The 20639-nt window shown below is 29.2% G+C and overlaps 2 protein-coding genes across 2 annotated transcripts in view; one reads left to right on the top strand and one right to left on the bottom strand.

Annotated features, from left to right (window-relative positions):
• The first annotated feature begins 204 nt into the window (after positions 1-204).
• LOC113377008 (UPF0047 protein YjbQ) lies at positions 205-3801 on the top strand. Its single transcript, XM_026617162.1, has 4 exons — positions 205-641; positions 1411-1465; positions 1552-1633; positions 2284-3801. The coding sequence occupies exons 1-4, from the start codon at positions 482-484 to the stop codon at positions 2497-2499; spliced, it is 513 nt and encodes a 170-aa protein (XP_026472947.1). The 5' UTR covers positions 205-481; the 3' UTR covers positions 2500-3801.
• Positions 3802-8478: 4677 nt separating this feature from the next.
• The window catches only part of LOC113376974 (uncharacterized protein MG328), a 73777-nt gene continuing 61616 nt past the window's right edge, over positions 8479-20639 (bottom strand). The window contains exons 5-10 of the mRNA XM_026617114.1: positions 18872-19045; positions 12358-12516; positions 10011-10164; positions 9457-9673; positions 9035-9200; positions 8479-8654 (exon numbers count right to left, since the gene is read on the bottom strand). Coding sequence (XP_026472899.1) covers positions 8602-8654; positions 9035-9200; positions 9457-9673; positions 10011-10164; positions 12358-12516; positions 18872-19045 — 923 coding nt within the window. The 3' untranslated portion in view covers positions 8479-8601. The remainder of the gene's footprint in view (positions 8655-9034; positions 9201-9456; positions 9674-10010; positions 10165-12357; positions 12517-18871; positions 19046-20639) is intronic.

Here is a 20639-nt window from a genome sequence, read left to right as displayed (position 1 = left end):
CCCACAACTGATTGAGATTAAATTTAAATTGAATTATATAAGAAGATTGTACGTAAAAGCCAAAAACGTAATAATATAACGTCCAGATATGGCGCCGATAGGGTCTTTGTCGTAGACGTAGAGCCCGTAGAGCCAAGAGCAGTGTCCAAGTGCTTAGTTGTGACTCAATAGCGTGATATCCAGTGTTTGTTATTGGTGAAAAAAGCGCGCGCGGTGCCTGACATAGCGCCAGTTGATATTTGCATCAAAACACCCATCTGGTGGCACATTAGCTAACTGCTGCCATTTCACATTCCCCTATTAAGGAGGGTGTCGAATCATTAATCTAACCTTTTAAATAATACTTTATTTAGCGCTCGCCGTCAAGAAATGCTCGATTCGTGATGACATCGTACATATTAGCTTTAGTTTAAGTGCAGTGTTATTGTGATTATGTGGCTAATCGAGTCAAAATCGGTAAAATAAGTGCACTGTTTTCAACATGGCTTCGTCGAATCGCGGGATTCAGATCGGCTCGGCGTGGTTTCAGAGGAAAATAAACTTACGACCTCAGCACAGGGGCGTACATTTAGTGACAGAAGAAATTCTTAGGCAAATGCCGGAATTGGGACAATTCTCGGTCGGCTTGTGCCATGTACAAAGTGAGTTGAAAACTGTGTCAAATGTCTTCTTTCATTTGCATACCTTTCAACCCAGGAATGATAGCGGGATAAAAATTTACTCTCTATATCAGTAAATCGTATTGGCATTTGGATAATAACCATTACCCGATCCTTATTTTCGACGTGTACCATTGTCATGTGCTTTTTATCAATTGGCCAAAAATTTGAGCAGTTCATACTGTCTGGTTTAATCACGACTTTTCAGTAATTTTTTGGTCCAATGCAATTTTTATGATTGGCATTAAATATTCTTTGACAGTATATTGCTAAGTGATGACATAATATTGTATTATTGTTATTGTTACAAGATAATAGAAATCACCACATATTACAAACTAAAAATGTCAAAAATTCGATTGTAATGTTCATTAGTTTAAAACTAAAACGTTAAAATTTGTTTTTATTGTATGGAAATTAATACATTTTTGCTTTTTAAATTAACATATAGCTATTTTTTGTGGCAGTGCGATTTCAATATGATAGGAACAACTAAGTTCAAATTTATTTACCGTCTAGTAATGATTGTCGTGAGTCACGTATAATGCATTAAAGCAATTTTTTTAAATATTTTATTTCCTATTTTCATGTTAAGAACTCAAAACATGTATTAATGGTAGTTTTCAAATTCTTACGACACAAAACTCCCAGAAAATATATTTGTACATCTGTATTCTAATCTAGAACAAGTTTGTTTGTATGCCTTAATAATTTATCACAAAATTCTTATGTTATATTATTTTTATTTTAGTTTTGCACACATCAGCAAGTTTAGCTTTAAATGAGAGTTGGGATCCCGATGTCAGGTTAGTATTTTAAAAAGGCTGCTGATAGAAATGTCAATAGTCGTATATAGTTTAATAAAATTTATTAATTTCATTTTTTTTAATAGGGATGATATGGAAATGATGTTAAACAAAATTGTGCCCGAAGGATTACCTTATAGACATTCTTGTGAAGGACCTGATGATATGGTATGTGAGTTATAGTTTGTTACTTGTTATGCATAATGTAAATTAAAATTTTTCAGGATTTTATTTATTTTTAAAGTTGATAACATGAATATGTATGAGGTAGTTTTTTTTTTGTTGTTTCCTATGTATTTCCTATTTAATAGAATTAAAAGTACACACAACTTGATTAATATCATTTTACAACTGTTGTATCATATTTCTTTTTACTGATCAAAGGGTGATGCATGCCATATTTTTTACCTTAGCCTTGCAAAAACGTATTGGAGTGAAAGATTTGTACTTCAGAGGATAATGCGCTATATGTTATTAGAATAAACTTGTTAACATATTTCCAAACTGTTTTCTAAATATTTTAGAAAATTGTTCATGTTCAAAAAAACATAGCATAGAAGTTATTCCATTGCACCATCATTAATAATGAGAAATGTATTTTTAATTTGTGTTTTCACAAATTTATATATTCAGAATTTAAATATGTCATACCTATACTTTCTTTATATTGCTCAGAAAAGAAGTAAATAAATATTTCTAGCTCTTCTAAATAAGTTACTAATTATTTACTTCAATTTTTAATCAGATATCATTTAAATGCTGCTTAAACATTATTTTGATTATAACTTTATTTAATGGATTTTTAAACCTATTACTAGCCAGCGCATGTAAAAGCCTGCTTTCTGGGATCATCACTGACAATACCAATAGCTGATGGCAAGTTATCCCTGGGTACATGGCAAGGCGTATGGCTATGTGAACACAGAGACCATGCAGGATCTCGAAAACTAGTCATCACTTTAACGGGTTGTGCGCGAGATTCCGCGCGGTCTCCCATGTCTCCTGTTTCACCAATGGCAAGTACGTCCAGTTAGGGACACGCCCCCTCGGATAGAGGGCCTCCTTCTAGGGGGCACTCACAGCCACCCTCTAGACCACCGTCCTCTAGAGCTAGGAAGAGGTAATTAATTATTCAACAGATCAAATTATTAGTGAAGATAAATTTTAATATCGGCACATGTGTAAAATCTTATTAGATGAACAAAATATTAGTGAAGATACATTTGATTGTCGACATATGATTGTCAGTGTTACAGTTAAACAGCTATTGATTACCCTTAAAAACCTGATTTGTAGTGATTTATTGGCTTGCCTTTAGTTAAAATGTGATAGGCTTTGTGTTTGCGGGTTGCAAAATGAAAACATTGACTACTAAGTGGTTTTCAGAATAGAATCTTTGCTGTAAATTTATCTCATGGATCAGTCATTTAGCATTAGCTGAATATGTCTGAAATATTGTTTAATTTCCAGCAACATTAATTATTACTAAAGTCGACTGAAAAATAATCTTTGTACTTGTGAGGAGCATTTTATAATGCACCAATTTGTCGACATAACACTTGTTTTAGTTAATGAGCTTCAACTACAAATTTTAATTTTAGTACATTCAATTGATATACATACAGTTTTAATCATGTTGTACTATACATATTAATTTAATAACTCTGTGATATTCAGAAATTTGATATTTGAAAACATGATATTTTATTTAAATTTACCTTGAAATGAGTTGCATTATTGGATTTGTCATATCATAAGGAGTTTTAATCTATATATTCTTTGTGTACTTAAAAATTCTGTGCATATCACATATCATTGGTGTGATTTGAATGGTAGCAATATTTTTTTTTGTTTTCCGCGAGCTCAACGTCTTATCCAGTGTCCATTACATGTAGGATGTCCGTCACCCGTACATTGAAATGTGGAATATTATTTCAGTAATGTTTGTATAGTGTTTGAAACATTGTAACATTAACAGAGCACAAATTAATATATGAAGAATGAAGTTGCGTAGTGGTTTCAAATTGTGACATGTATCTTGACTGCAATTTGGCTTGATCTTTAAGAGTGGTTTGTGGTTCCTTGTATAACGTCCATGAGTTAGATTTCGGATTGTCTTTTAATTCCAGCCATTGTAATTAATTTATCCTAGTGATAAATAAAAGTTTTACTATTACAAACAAAAATAATTGATACACGTCCATCATACTTAAAATAATTTTATTACATGAATTATTTCAATGTTGCATCATGCTATTCAAAATTTATCTGAACAAAAGATGACATTGAGAAAAATGTTATGAGCGATTTAGCAATAAAATCAAGTAGAATTCTTTGCTGTCAGGTCTTAATTTACATTCAGGTCTTTCAATATTTGTATAAGAAATAGAAGTATTTATATGAACTTATATAGAGTGCATATAATATATGATGTATCCATTATGATATTAAAAATTAATAATACATTAATATTATTACATATGATTGAAGTTCATATAATAGATACAGGAAGAAATTCAAACAAATGTTTGTGTGAACACCAATTATATAGTAATAATACACTTGTAAATGTGGCTTCTTACTAGAAATATCCCAATGATAACCTCATTAAGGTGTTGACACCTTCTTGACAATTAGACCAATTATTCTATTTTTAACTACTTTTTATGATGAAGGAAATACACATTGTGATTATATCTTCAATGCCATATGAATAATATAAGTTATTATAGCCAGTTCACATTGGCAGTTAGATAATGTGATGATTCTAATTTGTATATAGGTATGCACTTGTTTTTAAAATTATTAGGATTTAGTTTGATACGAGAGTGCATGTGATGTTTGAATTTTGTTACTGCCATGTTATGTATATTATCAATAAGAAACTCTATTTAATTGATTTTTGATATATTATTTTGTATTGTATTGCTCTTTTATATTCAATTCAGTTGAATCGATATTAATTCACATTGAAATATGAGCAAAGATCTATTTCAAATTCAAAACATGCGTGTATAATATATATATATATATATATATATATATATATATATATATATATATATGTGTGTGTATATGCAAGAGGCTAATGGCAAAAATGTTAGTTTACAGATAAGATATGGCTAAAATGATAATTGAATTAGTAACCAAGTGGTCATTGAAGTATATTAAGTTTTGATTTGATTTTATGAATAAGTTACTTTACATCACCTCAAAAAAATTGTATGAGCAGTACAGTGTTATATTCTTCATTTGGCTTTTGAGTATGCAAACAACTCTTTATATTTCTCATGTTCAGTATTGAACTGATTATATACCTAAATTGCCATCAGCTTCCTAAAATTTGTGTTATTTTCACTATAATCAGTAAATTTTAAACATAATTTTTACAGCAGTTACGGAATAGTATTTTAATCATTTTTACTCTGAAAAAAAAAAAAAATGTAAATAAACTAAAACTATGAGTGGGGTGACTGTTTTTCACTAGGTGACTAAATAAAATAGTTTTGTTGTCAAATAAAATTTTGCCTGTGAATTAATTTGCACTAAAGTTGAATGCAACCATTTCTTTATGTACAGATAGTTACAAGCGCATAGTTTAGTCCTTTAAAATGTTTTTGAACATAGGTATGAATCAACAATTTGAAATCATTGAGTGAACAAATATTACAATTATTAAATAATAAATGAAAACACAACGACAATATGTAAATAGATCTACGTTAAATATGGATAATTAAAGTAATGCTAAAAAATGAACAAAATATGGTTTGTACATAAATTTTATGTAAATCGTTTAGAAGTTAAATTAACGTTATAAGTAGTTTATTGCTGCAATCAGAGTTGTTTTTATTTTAATTGCCCATTTAATGTTTGAAATTATTTTATATTATCAATAATTTGTTATTTAAGAAAAATTATTTGTTTCTTGATTTTGTTGGTTTCTTTTTTCTTTAATTCTGTTTTTATACTAGATTCAATCATGCTTATCCAAAGTGTTCTGGCAAATGGCCTATGTAAAATTTTGTAAATAACTATACATTTTAATAGCACTTGCAATTAGTATATTTTGTGGATTTATATGGTATGGACATATGTATGAAACAACAGAGAATATTTTGGATAAGTAATGCAAAATGTTTGAATTGTTATGTTTGTGTAAACCAATTAATCATAGTTTTGTGATATAATAATATTCACACAGCAAACATTTTTTGTTGATAACGATTAATTTTTAAATTATTTTAGTAAATAGTCTTACTATTTGTCAGCGTATGAAGAATCTATATCTATTCGAATCAACAAAAAGCACAAATAAACAATAGTATTTGGCACAGACTTGCAAATTCACTAATTATTAGAGGTAATATAAAAATACAAATGCCTCGGGCACAAAGCTTGTAATTCAATATGCATTTTGGTACATAATACACAATTCTTAATACAAAGCATATATACATACATACATACACACACACACACACACACACACACACACACATACATACACATATATATATATATATATATATATAAATTATAGAAAATAATGAATTTAAATTGAAGTTAATTTAATATTTTTAAAATTTGCTAATTTGGTATCTTTTGCTTTATCACATATATTTGTACTTTATTCTTTTCTTGTATTATATGTTATGACTGAATTTCGAGACAAAATAAATTTAAATTAAATTAAATTAAAGTTTCATGATGCATTTTTTAAGATAAGCAGATTTTATGATTTGTTTATATTATACCATATATGTTCACACATCATTCATACGTACACTTACACATTGTACAGTATACACATACATACATGTATGCATGTATGTGTATATATATATATATATATACATATATGTATATATGTGTATTTTAAGAATATATATGTATATATGCTTTTGCATAAATATGATTGCAAATATGTACACTAGATTGAAATTATTTAAAAAATTTAAAATTGTAGACTGATCTTATATACATATATCTACATATTAAATAATAAAGATAAGGGAATGACTTATTTCATATTTGATATTAGAAATTCGAAAGTTAGTTTTAGAAATCACGCTATGTAAGTTTATTATCAATATCAGGCAGCTACCTCTTAGATTGCAGAAATTTTTATGCCATTATCTTACAATTACATGCTTTTCTGACTATGAATGTGATTTCTTTCGTAATTTTTAAAAATCGCACTACCCTTTTTTTGTGTATGGTCTCTAAGCTTTTATCAAAAACTGAAAATTTTGTTTAAATAAACCTAAGATTATTTTCAGGGTAATCATAGATGTCTGAGCTACATCTTTTCAATGTAATTTAAGTTTTCTTTTACTAATGATTTCTAAGGTCGGAATTACTAAACATTTTTTTTATGAAATTACCAAAAAAGTGACAATTTGGGAAACAGAAAACTGCTTTGTCCGTAAACCCGTTTTGTATCACTGCTATCAAATCAAAGCTGCATTGGTTTTGTATTAGTGGTTGTATTTTTTTTAGTGTACCCTTTAGAAGAGAAGAGTGCATGAAGTTGTTATATGATAAACCAACTCAATAATAAGCGTTTTAACTATCTATTTACTCACCCCTGTTCTGTTGAATAAATTGTATTTAGATTATGTACAAACAAAATTGATGGTTGTATCATATCATGTCACCACTAATATTTTGTCAAATAAATCTGAACATTAGTTTCTACAGTAGCATAACAGCTCCCAACATACTATAGTCGCAAACTAGTGTTTTATTAAGCTAGCTTATTTTATTGTCGAAATAAGATTAAATTTGTATAACAAGATTTACCTATGAACGTTGATAATTTTATATTTCGGGAACAGTTTGATTTTTATATAGTGCGCGTAAGAAATCGTGAAGCAAGATAAGCTTAATTATAACTTCGTAATGCATTCATCTCTTCAATCGAGCTGATAATAAATTAAATCGAGTAAACCAATTCAAGTCTAGTTTTAATCTCGTGATCGGGGTGTACCGGCAAATTGGTGGGTTGGTGTCAATCAATTTGTTATTTGCAAGTCGGCTAAAGTGTGTTACTGCCACTGCCAAGAAAACAACACCCTCTGCCAATTCATTAAATATTTATTGCACTAACAGCGATTATTTATCGGACATACTTCCAAGTCAAAGTTATCGTTTTGCGCTCCATTTTTATGCTGATAATTCTTTTGTGCAATATATATTTAATATATAATTGAAATGATGCAACATTAGCAATGTGCTGAACTACTACTTCACACTTAATAATTGTAATATATTATAAATATAAAGAAATAACTAATATTGTTAAATTAGTTTAAGCCTCATGAGTCCTTTATCGTGTGTACTTTTTGAGTACATCATGGCGTATACTATGTAAGTGCAAATATTTTTTTCTATATAGTCGAAATTGAACTAAACACCCCTATTGAAAAATCTTATTCTTGTCATTAGGATGTTAAAATAAAGATGAATTTTACATCCATGTTATACGCATTAGTACAATTCACAAATTGTTATTCACTTTTGAAAGGTAAAATGAGAAATCTCATCTTTATTATTTTGCTGAATATTTTTATCATACAAATATGTTTTGAATTAGAAATAAAGGCAGAAATTTATTTATTATTTGTAACTAACTGTACGATATTAGGCATTCCATATATTATAAATATTTGCATAAATAATAAATAATAAACGATTGTTTTAATTAATTTTGTATTTTATTAATGTAAGAATTGTATCAAATTCATATGATAATGAGCTTAAAATATAATTGAGCATTTCAGAGACAAAGTATGAAGATGACAAATTTTTGTAATGGACATACAGGCACATCACACTCATTGTATTATCAAGCAGAAAATAAAATTAATTTAAAAAAATCTAGGATGAGGGCACGCTATATTTAATAATTTATTAAGTTATTCTCAATTTTAATTCAAAGTCATTAAACAGTCATATATATCCATTACAAAATGGTTCTGAATGATCTATAATAATATTTCTATATTAATACTATATATATAATGATGTTCTCTTATAAAATATATGTCTTCCACATTCGGACGATGAATAATCGTTTAATTATCTAATAATTCTCGAAAATAGTGAAAATCACTTTTCTTCCGTTTGATTATTCAGTTGATTTCCGACTTGGTGTTGGGAATATCGTGAGGACCTGGACCTACATCTGAATAATAAAATACGATTATTATCATACCATCGCAGTGCCTTCGTATATTAGAAATGCAAGAAAAAATTTGTTATTCACATATCACAATTAGTTTTAGTTTTAGTTAAAATAGAAAATAATAATTAATAAAGTTATTCATTTCATGGGTATATTTTACGATCTATACCCTTGTTTCCGTGAACAGTTTAATTTTTTTATTTATGTAATCTGATCCTTGAATTTGTTTCGCAACTAAATTTATTATATTTATTTATTGTAAATTGTATTAAAGAATATTATCTCTTAATGAACTGCGCGATCGTTTCAACCATTATAAAGAGAATCTTATAAGATCGACATTAAAATGATTTAGTATATACTGATTTATGAACACTCACCCTTTACTTTACTTTGAACTTCGTGAAAACTTGATCTGATTGTGTCTAGCGCATTTCCTAGTCCGCTTTTGACTTGATTGAATTCCTGCATTACAAGAGACAAACGCCCTAGCAGATAATTTAGGTTTTCGTCGACTTCTCCCATACGACTTGTGATTTTACCGACCTAATGAATGCATGAAGTATTTTTAAAAGCTAAATTTATCACATAAGAACTATAATAAACAAGTTTTATAAAAAAAATATTTAAAGTCAATTGTATATTCAAATTTCATCGTTTTGAGTTCCTTCAGATGTGATCAGTGCAAACAAATTTTAAGCAACAGTCACGAAAAAAAACTTAATGTTAAATATGAATACATCAATCATAGCAAGTTTATTTAAAATTATCATTCTGTATTTAATGTGTTTTTAACCTTTACCTTTCCTTCCATATTATCCATAGTCTGGAGACTACCGTTCGTGTAAAGCTCAGTTTGGGCTTCAAGGCGTTCCAGGACAGTGGCACTTGTTGACAACTGGCTGGACATGATGCCAATTTGACGCCAAACTTCTGACATTTCTAATTCTATTTTAGCTGATAAATTTGCCAAAGAAGTACTTTGGTTGTCCAAAATTGTCAACTCGAGCTCATCAAATCTAATTGTTTGCAAAATGATCTTATTTCAATTAAGTGATAATTGGTGGTGTCGTTGATTTTGCTCATTGAAATAATACATTCATAGTCGTTTTTTTTTTAAACTTATTTTAGTGAATGGTTCCAATTCGAGATAAGAATGATCAAATTTTAACCGTCTCATAGCCTAATTGGAGCATTGTTTTTTCTTTTATCATGAATTACAGAATAATAAATGAGAGAAGTGTTTTAATATCAGAATATTAGAACATACATATAAATATGAATTTATCAATTCCTTAAATGGCAAAATATTGTTGTATTGCATGTAATGTAGCAGTAGACAATTTACTTTTTTACCTTCTGTTAACAGTCGAATTTATATCTCTTCCTTGTAGTTTTACCAAATTTCCAACGTCCATTACAACTTGATGAACCCCGTATTCGACACGTTTTTTGGTATCCAAAATATTGTCAGCTGTTTGAAGCATCACACGTTCAACTTTTCCGATGCCTGTGAATTAAAATGGGTTAAAATGAATCATTTATTTGAATTAGGGAATGCAATACCGGTATACCGGATTACCGGTAAACCGCCCGATTTTTCGGTGGTATTTTTATCGGTTTATTCCAAAAATATCGGTATTTTCGGTATTTTTACATAAGCGCTGTTTGATACATAATACCCTAAAGTTTAAATTTCTCGGAACAAATTTATCTTTAAATTCCATTATTGCATAAACAGCTATATCTTCAAGTGATTCTATAAGATAAACAAATGCCAAATATTATCTCAACTCGTCATTAAACTGAATATTTATTGCTTTCCAAAGGGCTTCATATCGTGTTACAATAAATAGAATTGGACTGATAGATGAGCCGTTCAGTGCACACAGTGGCTAACTCCGAAAGTCAGAAAGTGGAGAAAAGCGATAAAGTAATGTATATTGCTTTTAAAAATTCCTGTTATAATATAAATTGAAAAATATATTTTAGAACGTATAAATACATATATAGCTTACATGTAACGGTATATAAGATTTATAACTATTAATAGTGAGAAAATAATTATCATTAACGTTAAAGTTTTGATATGACTTGTGGAGTTAATCAAGTTTTCAACTTTTTTTAAACTTTAAACTTTTTTTTAAAATTCGGATCTTCATTGTAGTCACACTTAAATTGTATATCGTTGGGTTTGAACCTTTCTATTCTAAATTCAGTGCATTTTAAGCCAATTTTCTGGACACCCTGTGATGGTTACTTTTCTGTTATTGATTTATTGTTCTAAATAAATAAAAAATAGATAAAAAATCTTAGTGAAGCATTTGGCTTAGCTACAATGGCGCTTTTTTCTTAAATGTTTTTATTATATTGTATCAACTATCTGGTAAAATTATGTCTCGATTTTTTTTTCGCACGTGACTCAATAATGACAAAATCTTGAGTCAATAGATTAATAACTATTCTCACCGACCAGAAATTTATTTTTAATTAAGTTAGCTCTTATTTCCGTACTTTGAACAAGTTTCAATAAACTTCAGGCAGTTTTAATATTCTTGTTTTGCGGGGTACACGAATTTTAGTATGTTATTTTTTCAAAGTTTGTAACGTCCTCGATGTCTTTTATAAAACTAGATGATTTTTTTTCGAGACCCACAACACCCTACAGTTCTGTGTTCTTATTCGTAATTCGTGAATTTGAAACCCGAAATCCAACCCAACCAGAATATATACACTACAGAATGGAGTTAATCAAACTGTCTTCTGAAATAAATGACTTATGGATTCAGTGGTAAAAAAAAATTTTCGTTTCACAGTGGCAATTTTTATTCTTTTAGAAAATTATTATAATCATAAAAAGTTATGATTATACCAAGTTCTTTCCCACTAATGTGTGCTCTGAGCGGCTCAGATAATGATGTTTGTTTCATATTTTGTAAAACTGTAACGGTTTTTTAAGTGATATTTGCGCCAAAATATTTTATATCATACAGATTACCCCTGCGTAATCTTCATTTTTTTCTAACTTTATACATAATAATTATGATAATTACTAAATATTTTTTGCTTCTTATTGCAATTATAAAATATTATTTTTTGAAAACGTTTCGAAGTTTGAAAATACTATAGAAGCATCACATTGTTTTAAATAACAATACTCAGTAATTATAGTAACTTATTATTTATTTCGACAAAGAATCCGATCTTAAATTAGTGTAGAAAAATTATTTTTTTAAAATATTGGAGCTTATGCTAATTTAACACATCGGATACAGACAATACAGTTTATTATGATAATGTAATATGATCTTTTATGAGTTTTTGGTCTTTTTTACTCATAAGTTTGTTTTTGGTGAAAAGTACTCAATATACTCGATAGTGATAATGAATTCATTAAATTGCATATACTTTTGTTAAATTATTATTTAAAAAAATAAACTTATTGTTTTATTTTATTGTTTAGTTGAATATAGTTGTAGTTGTATATATTTTTTATATTTGTACTAGTAACTTTCAATTTTGTTTACGTTTGTTTAAGATAATGAAAATACCGGTAATTTACCGGTATTCCGGTTTTAAAATGAAAAATTACCGAAATACCGGTATTGAAATTTTCCATTGGTATTGCATTCCCTAATTTGAATCATTCACCAAGATTATATTTTGTCATTTGTCAATATATTATTATCAACAAATATATCACCTTGTAATTCGCCATGCAACGTCTCAAATTGATGATAAACATCGGCCGCAACACCTTTGGTGAATTGACTTTCTTCCGCAATTGCACTATGCATCTTGTTCATGCTATTGTGCAGCGTTTCGTATAGATCGTGAATCTTAACAGATAGAACTTCCGCAACTGAAACCAGAAAAACATACGATAAAATATATTACATATCAATATTGTAAATTATTTTCGGAAACTAAAGTTATTTAGAATTTCGTTTATAATGTGACTCCATATTTATATATTGAGTCAGTTAGTTATTTCAGTTACTAAATGTGCATGTGCATGGCATTGTGCATTGAGGCAAATTGCTGAAACTTCCCGTACTGTACTGAAATAGATTATTATAAATACTTTAACTTTCATTAAGATTTGTATTTTGTAGAAAAAGGACTTACAAATTGAACGTTGACGTTTATATATATTTACATGAAAAGTAAGTAAATAAGCTCAAGCAAGCAATTAGAATGAAAGATCTCATATTTCCAGGAATTATGGTATAAACTGATTTGCAAAACGAAAATGATTTATTTTAAGTATATGGGTGAACTTTAAAATTTTAGCTGGAATTAAATTAAAATCCGAGTAATTTTTGATACATAAAAAAGTATTTTTTGAAATTAAAAAAGAAGTCCTATTACAAGTTCTATCAGCTGTTTGTTGAAGACTTAACCTAATGTTTCATGAGAGGTATTGGTTTACCATTCTCAGCGGGCTAAATGCGAAGTTGTTCGCTATCATTATCTAGGCATTACCAGATTTACATATGCGGACTCCGGGTTAAATATTACGCCACTCAATGTCCGTAGGCTAACACATAGATGATGTAGCTATGTAATTATCCATATGATTTATAGGAAACAACAATTTTAAGAAGATATATGGCAAAAGTTACAAAGGTTCAAGTAACACTACTTTTGTGTTTTTCGAAAGCATGAATTTAAAGCAATTTCCTGGGTTGATTTATCACTGCTTTTTGATGGGTAAAAATACCATTGATGCCAAAATATTGCATGATAAGTGTTATCTGGACTGTGCCAAATTGAGGCAGCGGTTTGTTGATTTTAAATGTGTCCGTACAGACACTGATGATGCTGAACGCTCGTTATACCGGAGAATATTAAAAAAGTCCTCCGAAACGTTTTGGAAAACCAAAAAGTGAAATTGCCTGATATAGCTGACACCCTAAAAATATCAATAGAATGTGTTGGACATATCGTTAACGAATATTTGAATAGGAAAAACCTCTGTACTAAATGGGTGCCGCGCGAACTCACATTTGATCAACGAGTTGATGATTTGTAAGAGTATTTGAAGCTTTTTAATAAAACTGAGTTTTTGCATTAAATATGTCACAATGGATATGGCCTAGCTTCACCGCTACACTCCGGAGTCGAATAGACAGTAAGCCGAGTAGACTAGACACGATGACGAGAAAAAATGCAAACAATCAGCTTGCAAGATTATGGCGTCAGTTTTTTGGTATTCGCAAGTAATTATCTTCATCAACTATCTTGAGAAACGCCAGACCATCAACAGTGACTATTGAATAACATTACTGGAACATTTGAAGATCAAAATCGGAAAAACGGCCCCATTCCAAAAAGATAACCGTGCAGCTTCATCAGGACAACGCACCAAGTCACAAATCCGTGAAAATAGAAGCAAAAGAAACACCAATTGGGCTCCGAATTGCTTATCCACTCATTATTTTTTTTAGATCTATTCCCCAACGACCATATCCTGTACTCAGTTCTCAAAAGGATGCTCGCTCTGATGAAATTTTTGCTAAATGATGAGATGATAGCCGAATTTTGGAGCAAAGTACAAATAGTACTACAAAAAAGTTTGAAATTCACTATAATCGGTATGTTGCATTCAAAGAAAACTATATTGAATAAAAAAAAAGAATTTTGCCAAAAAAATAATTATTCTTAGTTATCCTACGGACTTATTGAGTAAAGAGGTATGCATAAAGAATTTTTTTATGAATTTTTATTTCTTCATAGGATTGCACATATGACCTTAGGTAATCATCAATAGATATTTGAATCAGGAGATAATATAATTAGAACCAACACGTATCACTAAAATATATAAGTAATATATATACATAAATACACACACACACACACACACATATATATATATATATATATATATATATATATACATTATATTTATATATAGGGCCGGTCCTGGGGTCCTCAGTGCCCGCATGCAATTTTTTTTCTAGCATGCAATTTGGAGTATGCACCACTAGGTGTAAAAAAAAACCTAGAAAGTTAATTTTGCTTCCATTTTTCATATTTGCTCTATTACCATAAACCTAACCACATGTCTTCAAATTCAAAGTTGCGAAACATTTGCAACAAAACCAAAAGTTACAATTCAATTTCTCGTAATAAATAAACCATTTTCTAAGCACTGAATTACTGTTTATCATTTTTCTCTATTATAATTTGTATCTATTTTTTTTAACAAGTTTCGTTTCAACTAAATCAGCTCACAATTTTTCGTCAATAATGCCCAATAATTTAATCTTTCGCAGGTTCGCGCTTATGGGATTGAACACTAGATAATTTCTTGTTCGATTCCACGTTAACTTCAAACAAAGAAAAAAATTAATAAGTAGATTAAGCAATAGGCAGAACAATAATTTACTAATTAGCAGAGTTATTAATCGGTTAATTGTTTCTAGCGATATCACATTGCAAAATATGATTTTTGTCTCCGTATCCATAGTTAGATTGTTTATTATAATCTATTAAGAATTCTTGATTTTATATTTAAAAAAATATATTAATAATGCATATTAAATGACTTGTAAAGGATAACACATAATGCTAATTTAGGTTTCTATATTTTAAATTTTAAATTATAACACACTGATGATGAGACAAATCTAGTCTCGAAACGTTTGTGAAATTATTATTTAAAAAATAAGTGCAAAAAAGAGTGTTGTTTGTTCATATTTATAAATTAATATATATATATATATATATATATATATATATATATATATATATATTTGTAATATTTTTGCAGCCCAACCGTCGAATTAAAAAAGATTAAATAACAAAATTATTTATTCCATTAAACGTTTCGACACTGGATGTGTGTCATATATATATATATATATATATATATATATATATACAGGGCCGGTCCTGCCTTGCATGCGATGCATGCAAAAAATGCGGGCGCAAGCCTTAGGGGGCGCCAAAACGAGTTTCGGAAATTAAATTTATAATATAATTTTTATTTTTTTCTAGAATCTAGAATACTTAATAAATTATAATAAATAATTTAACTTAACTAGGGATACGGAGACACAAAAAGCATATTTATTTTGCAATGAAATATCAGTAGAAACAATTAACCAATTAATAATTTTGCAAATTAGTAAATAACAGCTCTGTTTATTGCTTAATCTACTTGTTCAATTTTTTTATTGTTTGAAGTTACCGTGGAATCGAAAACGAAATTATCTAGTGTTCAATCCCATAAGCGCAAACCTGCGAAAGATTAAATTAATTGTTGGGCATTATTGACGAAAAGTTGCGAGCTGATTTTGTTGAATCGGAACTTGTTAAAAAATATAAAAAAATTATAAAGAATGGGGGGTCAATGCTTAGAAAATGACTTGTTTATTCCGAGAAATTGAATTGTAACTTTTGCTTTTGTTGTAAATGTTTCGCATCTGTTGAACTTTGAATGTTGAAGACATGCGTGGAACAAATATGAAAAATGGAAGCAAAATTTACTTTGGAACGAAAATCTTGAGGCTTGTTTTATACCTAGTGGTGTCCATACACTAAATTTAATAATTATTAATTATACAGAAATAACACATATCAAATATAATAAGTTTTTTTCAATATTGTTCAAGAAATGTGTAATTTCTTTGCATTTTTTACTGATTTTTGAACAATACTTCTAAAATACGTTAAAAATTTAACTCTGAAACAACAAGCTGATACTCTGGATATGACGGCTCTTACGTTATCAAAAAGGAGAAGTTTACGACGCAATTTTGGATATTGTAAATGATGAAAAATTAAATTAAACTAGCTGTAAGTGGAATTCTGTCTTAAGGCAATTAGGGCATCGTGCCTTAAGGCAAATTGCTGGAACTTCCCGTACCAAAACTTATTATTTTTTTTAAAATCGATTAACACTTTTGAAAAAAATTTACTTAAAAAAAAATAGATTTTTGAGAAACTATAAATTTGACAAAAAATTACTTTTTTTTGAAAAAAAAAATTTATTTGAAAAAAAAATAATTTTTTTTGAGAAAAAAAATTTTTTTTTGAAAACAAAAAAATTTTTTGAAAAAAAAGGTTTTCTTCATTTTGACATATTTTGGAAATTCTGAACTTTTTATCAAAGCAATCGCACTGCTTGAACTGCATTAGAGACGAAATGTCAAAGCTCGCAAATGCCGCGCCGCCGTCTAACGCATAAGCATTGGTACGGAACCCATAGAAATGTAAAAAAAAATATACTTATTGTTAAAATCTCTATAAAATATCTGATAATTTGATGTGCATATGTCTAATGATCATTTTTAACCGCCAAATGGCATTTTTTTTACCTTTTTCATTAGATCTCCGAAACCGCTAGACCTGCCTTCATGAAAATTTGATCAATTCTACATCTTGTCAATACAAGTAAAATGTTTTTTTAATTATTCAAATCGGACGTTTCGCTCTCTTAAAAACGAAGGTACCGTTTTTGGCACTTTTTGCCCCGTATCTTTGGAACGGCTAGACTTGCCTTCGCCAAAAACTAATCAGCACGTTTCCTTATCAATACGAATCGAATGTTTTTTGAATTATTCAAATCGGTTGATCCGTGTTCCCGAAATCGTCGACGAAAATTTGTATCCGCACATACATACACACACGTACATACATACACACACACATACACACACACACACACACACACATACATCCATTTTTTCTAAGGTATGCCAAAATGTTCAAAAACCTCTGAAACGTAAAGATATATAAAAATTTTCATTTTTGATTTTTTTGCGATTACTATAACTTACCCTACGGGAAGTTAATTAAAGTAAAATTTAAAAAATCCAACATGAAATACGAGTGTTATGTTTGAAAATTAAATGCTAGTTTTTTAAAATATTAATATTGCACATACGTTAAAAATAATTGAAAATTTCAAAATACTTGATTATAATCAATCTCCGAATCGCCTCGATTTCGCCTTTTAGATTATATCTAATTTTTTGTGCACTAAATCCAGAATAATTAATAATTAATTTGTTTATTTTTGTTCAATTAAAGTTATAGAATTTAAGAAATGCATTTCAGAAATAGTATTTATTATTTTGATATCAAGATCTTTATATCAAAATAATAAATACTATTTCTGAAATGCATTTCTTAAATTCTATAACTTTAATCTAACAAAAATATTAATTCTTTTGCTATGGTAGTCGAATTTACATCCATAACCAATTTACTACATATTGAATATTACTAAAATGTGAAATTATGACAGGGATTGTTTTATTTATTGTAAAAAAATGTACTTTACAAATTTGGAGAAATGGCTGCTAATTATGTATATATGTATATAATATAGTTATATGTGGAAGGCTAGGGGCTTATTGTAACAGGGGTAAGTCGGTGAGGCGTTTTTAATAGGCTCTTGAACGTTTTTTTTCTTGGTTGGACATGTAAACCGTCCTGTATAATTTTGCCAAGCTACTATCTCGTAGGCCGACGCAATAAACAGAAATGTGCAGGTCCGTCATTTTTGTCATATCAAATTTTACTATCATAAAATTTCGGTTGCGATTATTATTATCAACTAATTAAAATTTTTTTATATCCTATTTTGTTTCAAATTTATCATTCTTTGATAATGTGTAACAATTTTTGTGAATGCTAAATTGTATAAGTAGTTATATTAAATAATGCAAAAAAGTCAAACTCGGGGTTAGTTGAAACATGCAAGAATAGTATTGTCAGGTATGCAGTGAAGCCTATACATGTTATATTAAATAATGCAAAAAAGTCAAACTCGGGGTTAGTTGAAACATGCAAGAATAGTATTGTCTGGTATGCAGTGAAGCCCATACATGTGCAAGTGATTACATGTATGCAAGAATGCAAGGCATTATACGATATATTTTGCGCTACGTTATGGCAACGCTATGCTACGGTCCTATCATCGTATGAATTGGTAGTAAAGGCTGTCATAATACTATGTATTTACTGTGCATTCAGGCGTTTTACACATTATTGTCAGAAGTATTATTGTCGTTACTACTTGCCCTGGTAGAAGTTATAACTAGCAAACACGGGATAACCGCACTTTTTCTAGAAAATGATTGATTGTGAATTATATATTTCCAAAGGATGTCTGAATTCTGAATGTATGATTTTGCGTGGTTGCAATGTAACTGATTACATTGTTCATCTAGAAAAAACACAAAACCAGATGATGAACTCACGTTTGTCGGATGTGCTGATAACAGCGTATTTAGCTTCTTGAATCGCTTCCAAAGTGGCGTTGCTCGAGGCCCCGTAGACATGATGGTCCAATGGCGCGCCGACTGTCGTCTGCTCGCGGTGGTTACTATTTCGTTCCAGGAGGTCGATCATTTTCGAGTTGGTTTGCTTGAGAACTGACAAAAGACATACCAAGTATTATGAATTGTAGCAGTTTGTAATAAAGTTACTGATTAGTATTCTTATTTCGCTTTATTGTCTGATATTCAAAAAGGAAAAAAATAAATACAATAATGACTTTATCAGATCAATAATAAAAATTGCTAGTTGGTTTCTTTTTTAATTTTGTTCCTGTATTTGAGTTCCTATAACATAGAATGTTATTCGTTTTCTAATCAAACTTATTCTAGGGCGCCTCATTAATATTTTTATTGATGTATCATGTTTAAAATAAAAATTATCAAATTGATAAGCTTTTTTTTGGAGAAATATTGAAACTTTTTTCATTTTTTGTAACTTTGTTAGGGTGAATCTTACATACAAAACGATTTAAATTGGTTTCTTATTTTATTTCAGAAATTAATATACGTAATATACAAATTGTTATTTCGTGTTAATTTAATTATTTCTTGGTTCGTATATAATATTTTTTCTTTAAAATAAATTGTATAAGATAAAACTGAACCTAAACTAGAATATCTGGCAAATTGGTGTGATTAGGTTCATTGATCATTTTTGACCACCAATTGGCATTCCTTTCACGGCTAAGTTATAGTAATTCGAAAAATGAAACATAAATGCAATTGTTTATAAATATTTACGTTTCAAAACCTTCTTAACATTTTGGCATACCTTAGGAAAAATTGATGTTTGCATGTGTATTTGCGGTTACATTTTTTTGTCGACGCTTTTGAGACGATTCAACCGATTGAATGATTCAATTGTCGGAAAGATGCGCTGATTACTTTTTGGCAAAGGCAGGTTCAGCCATTTCGAAGATACCGGACAAAAAGTGCCAAAAAATGGAAATTCGGTTTTTGAGAGAACGGAGCGTCCGATTTGAATGATTCAAAAAACATTTTATTCATATTGACGAAAAGAAGAATTGACCAATTTTTGAGAGGGCAGATTCAGCGGTTATGAAAATCCAATAAAAAGTTATAAAAATAACACTTGGTGGTGAAAAATGATCATTGGACATACGCACATCAAATTATCAGATACTTTATAAGAATATTAATAATAAGTACAAATGTTAACACTGCTTTGGAGAAAATACTCTAAATTTTCAAACAAAGTGCTCCTTCAGGAAGTTAATAATAAGTCAGCCCTAGTAGATAATTTCTAATAGTAAAGTAATCAAATATGAAAGGAACAACAGTCGGGTTAACATCTACAAAAATACGACATAAAAGGAAAAGATGCAGGGCGTAAGGTTCTGATTCTATTCGCTTTTTTGCTTCGTATTTTCGAAAGGGCTGGACCAACCTTAGCAAAAAACTGATCAGAATCAATGAGAATCGAACATACATACACACATACACATTTTGAGGTATACCAAAATTGTCAGAAGGCTTTGGAACGTGAAGATAAGAAAAAAATATCATTTTCGATTCATTTGAGATTAATGTATCTTACCCTAAGCAAAGTTAAAAATTATATCTAAATAATTTAAAAAAGAAAGTTTAATTAAAAAAAATAAATTTTATCTATTAAAAAGGTCGCTTGGACGAATAGGGCCTAGGGCGGCAAAGAGCTTAATCCGCCACT

Source organism: Ctenocephalides felis, unplaced genomic scaffold (genome assembly GCF_003426905.1).
Source record: "Ctenocephalides felis isolate EL2017-DRISC unplaced genomic scaffold, ASM342690v1 CF-g0.4_SCAFFOLD_01886, whole genome shotgun sequence".
In the NCBI taxonomy this organism is placed as follows: domain Eukaryota; kingdom Metazoa; phylum Arthropoda; class Insecta; order Siphonaptera; family Pulicidae; genus Ctenocephalides; species Ctenocephalides felis.
This window is presented reverse-complemented; position numbering and strand designations above follow the sequence as displayed.